The sequence below is a fragment of the Macaca mulatta genome, chromosome 8, assembly GCF_049350105.2.
Source record: "Macaca mulatta isolate MMU2019108-1 chromosome 8, T2T-MMU8v2.0, whole genome shotgun sequence".
Classification (NCBI taxonomy): Eukaryota; Metazoa; Chordata; class Mammalia; order Primates; family Cercopithecidae; genus Macaca; species Macaca mulatta.
In genome coordinates this window covers 30,105,348-30,118,912 of record NC_133413.1, presented here as the reverse complement: position 1 = coordinate 30,118,912, position 13,565 = coordinate 30,105,348, and the positions used below count along the sequence as shown (strand labels likewise).

General features: G+C 47.5%; 1 protein-coding gene across 17 annotated transcripts in view; it reads left to right on the top strand.

Moving 5' to 3' along the window:
• ZNF395 (zinc finger protein 395) overlaps nucleotides 1-13,565 on the top strand; it is a 42,149-nt gene that overhangs the window by 13,860 nt on the left and 14,724 nt on the right. For 6 of the 17 annotated variants that reach the window (XM_077943353.1, XM_028852500.2, XM_077943352.1 and 3 more), the window contains one exon: nucleotides 12,765-13,022. In XM_077943353.1, coding sequence (XP_077799479.1) covers nucleotides 12,783-13,022 — 240 coding nt within the window. In that variant the 5' untranslated portion in view covers nucleotides 12,765-12,782. Of the gene's footprint in view, nucleotides 1-5,039; nucleotides 5,171-5,700; nucleotides 5,770-7,339; nucleotides 7,409-8,126; nucleotides 8,274-11,737; nucleotides 12,089-12,724; nucleotides 13,023-13,565 lie in introns of those variants that run through there. The other 11 variants (XM_077943349.1, XM_077943348.1, XM_015145048.3 and 8 more) reach the window with 6 other exon arrangements.

Below are 13,565 nucleotides of genomic sequence, written 5' to 3'. Positions count from 1 at the left end.
TATCAGATCAAACCCATGCATTTAGGAGCCAGTGTGGCAAGGGAGGGAGTGGCTGTGGCCCTCCTGAAGACAGCTTTGCGGCCAGTTGTGGGCCGGCGTCCCTGCCACCTGGGTGAGGAGAGGCAGAGGCCCCTTTGCAGCCTTCACGGTTTTACATGCATTCAACCTCAGATCTCCATGCAGTCTGTTATGAAGCAGTGCTAGTTGGACCCTAGGGCGACCCCACTCGTGCATTCATTCACTGTCCAAACACAGTATGCACTTTATTTGCCTTCATTGGGGTATTCTAGCATTCCCTCTCTGGTTTCCAGCTGATGTTAGCGGGGCCTCCCTTTTCTGTCATTTCAGTATTTGGTGACCAAGTTGGCATTCTACTCCTCTCTCCTACTTGGTAGATTCTCTTGGGGCCCTCCTGTACTTGATCCTTTGTCCTGAAGAGCACTGCCTTCTTAGCTTGCCCTCCCTGTCACACAGCACATTTAGGTTAGCGGTCCTCTGGCCTTATCAGTCATCTTTTTTTTCCCACCTCCCACCCCGAGTAAGACAGGGTCTTACTCTGTTGTCCAGGCTGGAATGCATGGCGCGATCACAACTCACTGCAGCCTCTACCTCCCAGTCTCAAGTGATCCTCCCACCTTAGCCTCCTGAGTAACTGGAACTACAGGCACATGCTACCACGCCTGGCTAATGTTTGTATTTTTTGTAGAGATGGGGTCTGCCTGTGTTGCCCAGGCTGGTCTTGAACTCCTGAGCTCAAGCCATCCTCTGCCTCAGCCTCCCAAAGTGCTGGGGTTACAGGTGTGAGCCTCCATACCTGGCCTCATCTTTCTTGATGGGCAATAACCAGTGTTCCCAATGCGGTTGGTTTTATAGGATGGGGGTGGGCAGTGTGCTTCTTTTTGTTTTAGTGCTTTTGCAGTGGCACTGGACAAAATGTCTTTTTCCTTTTAGGCCTTCATGGCCGCTGTAGATGACAGTGCGTTCCACAGTGACATCAGTTCTCTTTACCGGGTGTGACTGTTTCCATAGAGCTCTTGCATGGTTTTGATTTTTTTCTTACATCTCTTACACTGCCCTTGTTGATGTTAAAATTTACTGTATTCCCCCCACATTTGCATAAACTCTTCCCTATAATTTTCCTATAGATTTGGCTCTTCACTGCCTGGGATTTGGTGTCTACTTTTTTTTCAGGTCAGCATTTATTGTGCACTTTTGCTAGGCACAGTGCTTAGTATCCAACATGCATTTTCTCACTGTTTCCTCTCTCAGACCTGGGGAATCAGAATCTCTAGGAAAGAGGAGCTTGGCGACTCTTAAAAAAATCAAGGCACTTCTGGAAAAAAAATGCATTCCCTCATTAAAGGTCCAAATTATCCTCTAGGATATGATCTGTACTTTTTCTCATTTTGCACGTGAGGAAACTGAGGGTCAGAGAGGTGAGTTTGTTTGGCCAAGGTCACAATGGGGAAGTTTGAGCCTTTTTTTTTTCTTTTTTTTTTCGAGATAGGGTCTCACTCTGTCATCCAGGCTAGAGTGCAGTGGCACGATTTTGACTCACTGCAACCTCCCAGGTTCAAGCGATTCTCATGCCTCAGCCTCCCCAGTAGCTGGGATTACAGGTACCCACCACCATACCTGGCTAATTTTTGTATTTTTAGTAGAGATGAGGTTTTGCCATGTTGGCCAGGCTAGTCTTGAACGCCTGAGCTCAAGCCATCCTCTGCCTTGGCCTCTCAAAGTGCTGGGATTACAGGCGTGAGCCACTGCGCCCAGCTGGAAGTCTGAGCTTAAGGCAGCCCTGACTGTTTCACTGTGCATTCTCTTTGGGATATTTGTAAAAGGTGAAATAAGAAGAATTGTAGCCCTGATCCTGGTGATCCCATGCTTGATACTTTGCTGTCATAATGCACATCTCTCGTTCCAAGCCACAACCACTAACACCACGTTAACCTCTTGGTGACTCAAGTTTTTAAAAACAAGGAAGCCTACAAGGTCATCTAGTTTAATCTGTCACTTGATGCATAGTTTTCCTGGCTGTACAACATAGTAGAAAGAACATAGCTTGTCTGGGTCTGGTGGCTCACACCTGTAATCCCAGCACTTTAGAAGGCTGAGGCAGGAGGATCAATTGAGCCGAGGAATTTGAGAAAAGCCTTGGCAACATGGTGAAATCCCATCTCTACAAAAAATACAAAAATGAGCCAGGTGTGGTGACATGCACCTCTAGTCACAGCTATTTGGGAGGCTGAGGTGGCAGGATTGCTTGAACCTGGGAGGTCAAGGCTGCAGTGAGCTGTAATTGTGCCACTGCACTCAAGCCTGGGCGACAGAGGGAGACCCTGTCTCAAAACAAACATAGCTTTTGGAATCAGACACATTTGGGCTCACATTCTGACTTCTGTCATTTTCTAGCTTCGTGGCCTTGGGAAAATTTACTCAAACTTCTCTGAGACTCAGTTTGCTCATCTGTAAAATGGGAATGATGATGGTATTTATAATCTCATGGGTTATTTGTGGGGGATTAAATGAGGCACGGTCAGCGAAATGCTCAGCAAGTTGACTGGCACTTAAGTCTTTGATAAGTGATAGCTGTTAGAACATTCCTGAATGAATATCAACTTTTGAAAGGCCACGGATTACATATAAGGGTTCCTGTTATTCTCTTGCCACTTATATGTGATTTTATTTCTTGGAAACATCCTACTGCCTTTTCTTCAAAAGATTCTCCTCTTCTGCTGGCCTTGAACTAAGTCCAGTCTACCTGCCGGCCTGAGGTGGTGGGGCCATGTGTGTCAACCCCCTTGGTTGTGTTCCTGGGGCAGGCAGAGCTCACGAGCACCCGGTGCTGATTTTATCCCTTCCTTTTCTGAAAATTTGGAGAGTGTGGGCCAGCTGCTGTCTGCGATTGATGCACATTTATTTTGTCACTTGGGCTCAGAACGTCCTCACTAGTGAGCACCTTCTGATTAATGCCGCCACCCCATCCATTTCAGGAAAAGCATCAGAGAGTGGCACCCCAACATCCTAAGCTGGGGTGGGGGTGAACTCTTATTCAGCCTGTTTCTCCAACTCTCTTTCATCTCGAAACTCATTCTCATGCCCACAGTTATTGGGGCATAAAGATTCCTTAAATGGCTTCCTCCAGAGAAAAATACGTTTAAGGCACTTCCTTAGTGGTTTGAGCCCTGGGCGAGCCCCTCCTCCGCTCCGTTTATTTTCCACTGTGTATTTAAATCTTCCCCGATGGTGCCTGTCTTCTTTTCACTAAGGCTGACTTTCTGTTTTTGGGGTGAAACTTGTGTCTCCTTCAACCTCCAGTCACTCAGCGGATTTTTTTTTTTTTAGATTCATAACATATTTTATTTTGACTTATCTAACTGATGTCAAAAACGGAAAATTTTCACATGGATATTCATCTAACTCATGGGCTCCATTCTAAAAACCCCCTTTTTAAAAATCAGGCTTCAGTGTCAGATTGCTGAATGTTTTTTTCATTTTCCTGAGAGAAGCAAATGTTCATTCATTCATCTCATTATACAACACAAGTACATAAATGTAGCTTCGGAGCGTATTAAGTGCTTTTAAACACAAGTGCTGGCTGTGTGGACCAGGTGGTAGCTCATTTAGGCCCCAAATTCATGAAGGGCAGGGTCTGACTCTTAGGCTTCTTAATATTTGGCTTGGTGCATGGTCAAGAGCTGGGCCCACATGTTGCATATCAGCAGGGCTGATACGTTTAAAGATGCTGGGCTTTTTCTGCTCCAGGGCCCTTTCCCAGGGGTTCCGGTGAGTCCCTCCCCAGCTGGGTCTGCCCCACCCTTGTGGGTGGGATTAGCTCCCAGAGGCTGGCCAGGCCCCACCTGGGGGAGGCTTGGGGGCCGGGCCCCAGGGCTGAGATTCAGGCTTGGGGGAACAGAGCAGGAATGAGACCCGGTACCGAAAGTGAGTGGGGCAGGCACCTAGTCACATGGGCGATGGGCAGGGGCTGGTCACTGGCTTCGGGCTCCAGGGCCACAGCCATCTGACTTGGTGTTGAGCTCAAACCATGGAACGCTGGAGTTGGTTCATTTTGACCGGCAAGCCTCTAAATATGGGTGCCTCGATTACCCACCACAAGGAGAGAGCGGTTGCCTTTTTATGACATGTTGATTCCAGCCAGGTGAGTCACCAGGTAGCTCTCATGCTCCTGCCAGGCTCCCCTGCCTGTCGGTTTGGCATTGTCAGAGAGTGTGATCATTCATCGAGGTGACATTTGAGTTCCAAACCAGTTTTCTCCTTTAACCATTTCACCCTCAGGAGTGATTCTCCTTTGTTTGGCATTGTCAGGAACTGTGATGATCCATTCAAATGACTTTTGAGTTCCAAATAGTGTTTCTACTTTAACTTCCTAAATAGAAAAAAAAAAAAAATGACCAGGCACAGCGGCTCACACCTGTAATCCCAGCACTTTGGGAGGCTGAGGTGGGCTGATCACTTGAAGCCAGGAGTTCGAGACCAGCCTGGCCAACATGGTGAAACCCCATCTCTACCAAAAATGCAAAAATTAGCCCAGCATGGTGGCGTGCACCTGTAATCCTAGCTACTTGGGAGGCTGAGGCAGGAGAATTGCTTGGACCTGGGAGGAGGAGGCTGCAGTGAGCCAACATGGCGCCATTGCACCCCAACCTGGTTGACAAAGCGAGACTCTGTCTCAAAAAAAAAAAAAAAAAAAGTAGAGTCCGTGTTCCTGTGTTCATCTGCTTTCTTCAGGGAGCGAGAACACAGGAACCCTTTTTGTCATCTTGGAATTGGTACCTGGGGCGTCGTTACCTCTCAAGCTTCCCTTTCCAGCGAGTGCCCACTCAGAGCCTCAGTGCTAAGGCCTTCCTTGACTATTAGGCTTTTAAAACTCTCACGTCTGTGTTTTATATTTTTGGAATGGCAGGTTTTTTTTTTTTGTTTTTTTTGTTTTTAAATTGCCAGCTTTTGCCTGTTGTTACTGCAAGTGCTTCCAGTAAATCCCTTCTCCATGAAACTCACTCTCTTCCTCTGGATCCCAGCTCACCCTCCCCAGGCCTGAGCCACGTCTTGCTGCTGGGTCTCCACTTCCGGGGAAGAGAGAACTGGACCAGGACGGCGCAGGAAACTGACAATGCCACTGCTTGCTAGCTTTGGGATTTTGGACAAATAGGTGACCTTCTTGAACCTGTGTTCTCAGCTCTAAAACAAGGGTGATCTTGTTCCTCCATATTTTATTGAGTTGCTGAGAAGTCAGGAAAGAAAAGAAGTCCCCAATGTGTGCATTCAAGAGAGTATAAACCTAAGTGCCATTCAAGCATTTGTGAGTGGTTTCGAGGTCGTGTGCAGGTCTCTTAGAAGTTTACCCTGAAGACTGCTAGAGACAACTGCTAGTTCTGTGAGGCTTGTTCTCCCTGGGGATACTCGGCTCCTGGTTCCCTCCCTCCAGTCCTGGCTCTGGGTAAAATGCCAAGTCAGCAATCATCCATCTCCCCACCTCCTTCTGGAAGTGTCATGTGGTTTGAGAACAGTTTAAATCAGGTTTAACCACACTGCACGGCGCCCCTCCCCCGCCACATACATGCACGCCCCAGCGCCCCACGCATTTACAAAAACGCTGCGGGACAACTGTGTCCCCTCACCCAGACATCTGTCAGCATAGTCCTGCTAATACCTGCTTCCTTCTGTCTGCCTGTTTTTAAGGAAACCCTGTCTCGGAAGCAAGTTCGAATGCTCTTGACACCTTTGCCTTCATTTTAGGGCCAGCAGCAGGTATTCCTTCTTATAACACATTTTTCTTGAATCTGGGCCTCTTCTTACCCCTGGGAAGATCAGCTGTTTAAGATCAGTCTAAGGAGGCTGCAGTCCCATCGGTGCCGATAGAGAGGGTTGTGGATTCCTGAGCCCTCACTGTGTGCCAAGGAGTGTCCTAAGAGCTGTCTTGTGTAATAGGGTAGTGTGAACTCCAGAGAGTCGTGAACAAAGGCACTGCATTTCTGAGAGCAAATGGGGAGGTAGGTGTGAAGGAAGGGGAAGTGTATTTTTTCCTGGGTAGAGCTGTGAAAACGCTTTCCTGCCAGCAGCGCAAACAGAAACCGTCTCTTTTACTTGACTGAATGACTGTTGTGCAGTCAGACCAGCAGAAATATTTGTTGATCAGGATCGTTTATTATTTGCTGGAGAGAATTCGCTGTAAGCAGATCAGATGACCTGATTCTATGGCCCATCTGCTGGAATATGAAAATAGCAGTGTTATTTGGGGGTTCCTTCTTTTTCCTTTCCATTATTGTATTACATCTATTGCTTAGAGTAATAGGAAGGCTGGATGCTCAGTTATAGGGTATGCCATCGAGAACATTCCAGCCCTGAATGGGAGTTGGACAGTTATTCTGGTCCCTATCAATCTTGATACTCTATCTTTTTAATTTTACTGGTAGTCTAAACTATTCTACACTGATGCAATGTAGTCCAGTTTTTTAAAACCTTCAGAAAAAGACAATAATTAGAATGCCCTGAGAATCCAAATTGTCACACTCTGACCAGCTGATTTAGAACTTGAATCAATCACCAATATGCTCAGTGCCATGTGTCTGAAGCTTGTACTGTGAAAATCCTAAGTACACACCACACCCCTCTTAAAAATAGGATCACAGGACCTGATAATTTCAGAGAGCCAGAAGTTTTAGATCAGGGCTTTGGGTGCTCTTGCTGAGGCCCTGGCTTTCTGTTGAAAGCCAGGAGGAGTTTTTTCCTGTCTCTTCAAAGAAAAGGTCCGTGTATGCTTAGCGAAGGGTCTGGTTTTTTTTTTTGCTTTCTTTGGGGAAGACATACCAGAAAAAAAAGGCTTGAGAACCAGCCACCAGGTAGCAGTTGGGTATGGAATGGGACAGTTTGCTTCTGCCAAGGTTCAAATGGTGACCTGCAAACCAGGAGGACCATAAACATATTTGCATATACTTATAAATATGCTTGCAAGTACTCATGGCATTTGTCAGCAAAGATGTTGGCTAAGAATTGCTGAAAATGAGTTGTTTGGGAATCTTATTCTCCATGGAGTTCTGTTGTAAAATAAGAGATGCAAACATTCACTGCAAACATTTTGGCCTTTGTGTATTTATTTATTTATTTAGAGCTCAGACGATCCTCCTGCCTTAGCCTCCTGAGTAGTGGGACTATAGGCATGTACCCCTATGCCCTGCAAAGTGTAGAACATCACACTGAAAATTTTAAATAAAAATGTTACAGATTTAAAGGAAAAATGGGCACTTTTCTGATAAAAGATAAAGAATGATATGCTAAATATTAACCAAACATCTAAAAACTGAAACTGTTGTTCCTGCAGTGATACCCAATGGAGATAATAAAATATACAGAGAGCAGAGTTTAGCAGAGAATCTGAAGCTCTTGGCAGGTGGGTTTATATCCCTCAGTTGACCTATAAATTATTCATTAGAGAAGTAGCAAGCACCCAAGCTTTTGCAAATAGGAGTCTTACTCCAAACTTCACCCTTCTTAAGTTAAAAGAAACCCCATGAGTTGTGCAGTGAATCACTTTGACTTATGACCTGTCTTCTGGAAGTGCCGCTAGGTGATATCATGGCTCGCTGCAGTGTCCCTGGGTGGTAGGAGAGCGCAGCCACCGCGTGAGTGTGTGCACGCACACAAGTGTGGGGGCGTGCCTACGTGTGCTGAGACATGTGGTTGTCCAGCAACAGTTACATGACAAATAGCAGTTTGCAACCCTGAACCACAGAGAGAGTTTGTTTTACTGTTCTGCCTGTTCCAGTTCCTTAACTGATGGCAGATGTCCTCATTAAGGGCTATTAGCACATCAGAATGTGTTTGCTGATCCCTGAAAAGAGCTAACTCCTTTTGGACATGGACTGAAAGATGTTATCTAGGGTAGCCAATCCCTCCTGTTGGTGATGGCAGCGGGGAGGGAGGAACACAAGAGGGCTTGGTATCCCGTTAAAACTTTCCCAAGAAGCCTTCAGCACAAGTTTATGTTTCGGTCAGGGAATTCCGTAAGAGGAGAATGTAAAATCATAAAGTGGGATTTGGCTGTGTGTTGCACTACTGTTACTGTTACCCTGAAATAGGTGTTTCTTGATTTCTCTTGGCTGCTCCAGAACCATATGGCGAACTAGGGGATGGCTGGTTTATAGGGACCATTGATAGCTCCCAAGAAAGACCTCACCAGAGGAGTGAATGAAGTGGAGATCCTGGAGGAGAGAGGTTGGAAGGAGGCCACCGCTGGAATGGTGGAAGTGCACCAGGTGGGCAGGACCCCAGGAGTGCTTGTGAGATAGCAGGAGGTCCTGAAAAGTCACAGGCGGCCCAGAGTTAACCTTGCTCCTCGACCCACCTGTTGGCAGACCTTCGCCGATGCTGTCATTCGCTCTGAGTCCCCAAAGACTCTTGGTTACTTGTGCTGTCTCTCGAGCCACGTCTGTAAATGTCATGAGTGTGCTGATTAACACAGGCGAGGCATCAAGTGACGCCTGGTGATGCTGCCCAGCCTGGATTAGTCTAGATTTGTATTTCTCCCACTTCCATGCTATTAATCCCCAGTATAAACTTGGCTAAGGTTTTCCTTGACTTTTTGGGTTGATCCCATTATCCCTTTGCATGCCCTGCCAGAGGGCAATATGTGTATAAAGGTCTTCCCAAACTCGAACTGCTAAATGATTAACAGTGGCTTGGTCTGCTTAGCAGGGTCAGACTAAAGCGTTGACCTTTATTCTGTAGGTAAGAGGCCAAGATGCAAGTGGAGAAGAGATTTTTTCAAGGAATGAAAGTACGTGAGAAAATGGATGTGTAGACTTTTAGATCAGGAGCTATTTTTTCTTTTTCTTTTTTTGAGATGGAGTCTCGCTCTGTCTCCCAGGCTGGAGTGCAGTGGCCGAATCTCAGCTCACTGCAAGCTCCGCCTTTCGGGTTCACGCCATTCTCCTGCCTCAGCCTTCCGAGTAGCTGGGACTACAGGCACCCGCCACCTTGCCCGGCTATTTTTTTTGTATTTTTTAGTAGAGACGGGGTTTCACCGGGTTAGCCAGGATGGTCTCGATCTCCTGACCTTGTGATCCGCCCGTCTCGGCCTCCCAAAGTGCTGGGATTACAGGCTTGAGCCACTGCGCCCGGCCTCTTTTTTGTTTTTTTTGAGACGGAGTCTCACTCTGTCCCCCAGGCTGGAGTGCAGTGGTGCGATCTCAGCTCACTGCAACCTCTGCCTCTCGGGTTCAAGCGATTCTTGTGCTTCAGCCTCCCAAGTAGCTGGGATTACAAGTGCACGCTACCACACCTGGCTAATTTTTTGTATTTTTAGTAGAGATGGGATTTCACCATGTTAGCCAGGCCGATCTTGAACTCCTAACCTCGAGTGATCTGCCTGCCTCGGCCTCCCAAAGTGTTTGGGATTATAGGCATGAGCCGTTGCACCTGGCCAGGAGCTATTTTTCCCATCACGGTTCACTAACATAGGGAAAAAAACACCAAGTTGATGAAAATCAACTTAATTGAGTGGTTTATTTTGAGAGATTCCACACCTACTAGAATCATGGCAGGATTGTGACCTCTGACACCAGATGGACATGAGTTCATACCCAAGGCTGCAGTTCCTAAGTGTGCAGCTTTGGTACCATGACCCTCTGAGGTTGTCACCTCATCAGAAATGGTAGACCATTGGTTCATCTCAGATCCTTTTGAGGATTAAATTAGATACAATTTATGAAAGCTAGTACCTCTTAGGCACTTAATAAAGACAGTTTCCCTTCCTTCTTTCTCTTCTGCTTTTAAAACTTAAGATTTGGCAGTACTAAAATAAAGCCAATGAGAAAATGTATTTTGGTGTGAAATTCTGGCCAGTTAAAGGAGAAAGGGGACAGGAGGGATCCAGTCAGAAGCAGCAGGTTCACCAACTCCATGCGGATCCGGCAGGCACAAACAAAACAGGCAGTAGAAAGCAGTCTTTAAATTAAAAAAAGAAAAAGGCTTAGAAAAAACATCGACCGAATTTGTTGGCCAAACATTTCAGGCGCCGTCTGAAGACTGGGAGCCCAGGAATTTGGGAAATACTACCCTTTCTTCATTTTCAGTGGTAGAAACCCCAAACTTCCTGCTCTAGAAAGTGGGGAGGCCATTAGGTTGTTTTTTTTTTTTTTTTTTTTTTTGGCTAAGAAAGTGGTGTAGTTTCTTTCTCTGGGTTGATGCTGCCATCTCATGTCTCTGCGTGGCGTTGCGGCTTCGCCTCTGGATCCTGTCAGCCCAGTGAAACTGAACTGAGAGTTAGAGGTGCTCCATTTTAGCCTGAGGCTCCAAAGACGAAGGTATGTAGGTGACAGTGTTTTAAAAACCAGTTTAGGCCAGGCACGATGCCTCATGCCTATAATTCCAGCACTTTGGGAGGCCAAGGCAGGCAGATGGCCTGAGCTCAGGAGTTTGAGACTACCCTGGGCAACATGATGAAAATCTGTCTCTACTAAAACACAGAATATTAGCCAGGCGTAGTGGTGCACACCTGTAGTTCCAGCTACTTGGGAGGCTGAGGCAGGAGAATCACTTGAACCCAGGAGGCAGAGGTTGCAGTGAGCTGAGATCATGCCACTGCACTCCAGCCTGGGCAACAAAATGAGACTCCATCTCAAAAAAAAAAAAAAAAAAAAATACCCAAACCAAAAAAACAACCAATTTAGCTTAGGTATACATTTTTTTTTTTTTTTTTTGTAGTGGCAAAGAATCTACTCTTTGCATTTGTCTCCCTTTTTATTGTTACAATGAAGCTTTCAGAGAGAGAGTCATTGGATGTAGTTACCAGACACCTAACTAGGAATTTCTGTCTGCGTGCTGTGACTCCAGCCTTTTCCTCATATTTTCTTTGCTTTCTGGAAAATTCATGGTGGAGATACTATGCCAGCAGATTCTAGCCCTTGAGTTTCTGCGTAAAATGCTCATGAAAACCAGCATTTTGCCCCTTTACTCAGTATTTGCCATTTTATTATTATCCTTTAGAATTCTTTTGCCGTTTCTGTTTTGTTACTGTGGAGATGTTCACGAACATACCTTGCTGGAATGGTTTGGAAAGAGGCCAGGATTTGGGAGGTGTGGAGATGGTGTGGTACCTACAGAAAGAGCCTGGGGGGCTTCTGGACAAGGGTGAAAAGGAAAGAAGGCTTATGGAACTGTTCAAAGATAGCTTGAGCTAAGAGCTGTGCCACAGGTGTCCTCTTGATGTGGGTGGGGTGGGAAAGGCACACCTGAGTGGAATTAGCCCCATAGGCGGGGGTGGGGGGGTGGGGGGCGGTGGGGGGGTGGGGGGGTGGGGGGCGGTGGGGGGGTGGGGGGCGGTGGGGGGGTGGGGGGGGTGGGGCGGTGGTGGTGGTGGTGGTAGAGGGGTGGGGGGCAGTCAGCATTGATGCTGAGGTCTCTGGAAACCCTGGTGTTTTATACCTGCTGTGACCCCACAGCACCTGGGATATGCTTTGCACATAATAAGCGAATAGGAGGGAACAGAGGACTGGAACAGCAGAGATTAGGAACTGAGGAGCTGCGTGTGCTCTGTAGGAGGAGGGCAACCTGAATTTGCAAAGCACTGGGTCTGACTCGTCCCCTTCTGCCAGCAGTGTCAGGCCAGGGAGCACTGTGGGTCAGCCGGTCCCCTGGTAGGGACCCACTTCGAGAGGCCTGTTCAGATTCTTGCACCAACTACCTTTGCCACCTGAACAAGTCACGTGCTCAACATTAGTTTCTTCAAGTGTAAGATGAGAGGAGCCTGGGTCATTTCTTTCTTTTTTTTTTTTTTTTTTGGAGTCTGAATCTCGTTCTGTTGTCCAGGCTGGAGTGCAGTGGTGTGATTTCGGCTCACTGCAGCTTCCTGCCTCCTGGGTTCAAGCGATTCTCCTGCCTCAGCATCCTGAGTAGCTGGGATTACAGGCATGCGCCACCATGTCTGGCTAATTCTGTATTTTTAGTAGAGACAGGGTTTCATGATGTTGGCCAGGCTGGTCTTGAACTCCTGACCTCAAGTGATCCACCTACCTCAGCCTCCCAAAGTGCTGGGATTACGGGCGTGAGCCACCGCACCTGGCCAAGCTCGGTAAGTTTCTATGGCTCTTTGCAGCTTTGAGCTAGCTGAACTTGAGAATCTGTGTGCATCAGATGTCCTCAGGCTTTGACCCAGCAATATCGTATCCTGGAAGTTGCCCTACGGAAGCCGTGGTTGATGTGTGTGTGCTGAGGTTTAGCTCAGAGGATGCTCCCTGCAGGCAGAGAAGTTTAGACGGCAGACCATTGGGTGCAGCCTTTGGGTACAATAAATAATAAGAGATTAGAATAGGAATGATGTGTCCACCTAGGAAAATGCTGAGTGGCTTCTGAACATGTTTTTATAAAATAATATTGAATGATATTGCAAAACTTACACAGTTAAGTAAAAATACAGTTTACCAAACAGCAGTCCCATTTTTACAGAAATAAAAGTGTAAATACACGCACAGAAGGAAGCCTGGCCTGCTGTATAGGAAGAGTGGGCCTCCCGGGGAGGCAGGTTTCTGAGTGGTTTATTTTTCTGTGTACACAGAGTATTTTCTGATTGTTCTACTAGGAATGGATATCACTTTTGTGAAAAGGAGGGATGGTAAAAGTTGACTTTAAAGGGTTCACTTACTTTAGCAGACCCTTCCTGGCTCCTGCTGTGTGGGGCTCCCTCCTGAAAGCTTCCTGATTCCCCCAGGTGATGGGCAGAGGCCTCAGTGTCCCCTTCGCCTCCGCAGGAGAGGAGAGGCAGCAGCATGGCGAGTGTCCTGTCCCGGCGCCTTGGAAAGCGGTCCCTCCTGGGAGCCCGGGTGTTGGGACCCAGTGCCTCAGAGGGGCCCTCGGCCGCCCCACCCTCGGAGCCACTGCTGGAAGGGGCTGCTCCCCAGCCTTTCATCGCCTCCGATGACACCCCCTGCCAGGAGCAGCCCAAGGAAGTCCTTAAGGCTCCCAGCACCTCGGGCCTTCAGCAGGTGGCCTTTCAGCCTGGGCAGAAGGTAGGTTGATCCCAACATGGACAGGTGTCCCATCTTGCGAGTCTTGGGGTGGTGGGCTGGGGTGCCCCAGTGACAGGCCGGAAACTCTCTGGGCACCGTTTTGAGTGCAGACCTTTGCCCTCCAGCCACAGGGTGTCTGGGCAGCAGATCGCCCAAAAGAATATGATATTGTTAGGAGACCCAGGGCTTCTCTACCACAGTGTTGTCTGTAGAAGGTGGCAAGATCTAGCATCTGATGCTGTGGGCTTTGGCTTGTTCAAAACCTCAGTTTGAAGGATGGCCATAGCCACGTTTCTCTTAACCTGCCTCAGTTTACAACTTTACCAAAGGAAAGCATCTCAGGCTTATGAGAGTCAAAGAACATTGTGTCTTTGAATTCCCTTTAGACACTTTGAGGAGTCAGAGATGTTTGTATAGTTGGATTCGGTGTGGATTTCCTTTTCCAGCGTCTCTGCCCCTGTGCCAGGGCCCTGGGTCTGATGTTATCATGAGGTCCAGGTGCCTGGGGTTCTCTTTTGTTGCCCTCCCGAGGCCTCCTAAATA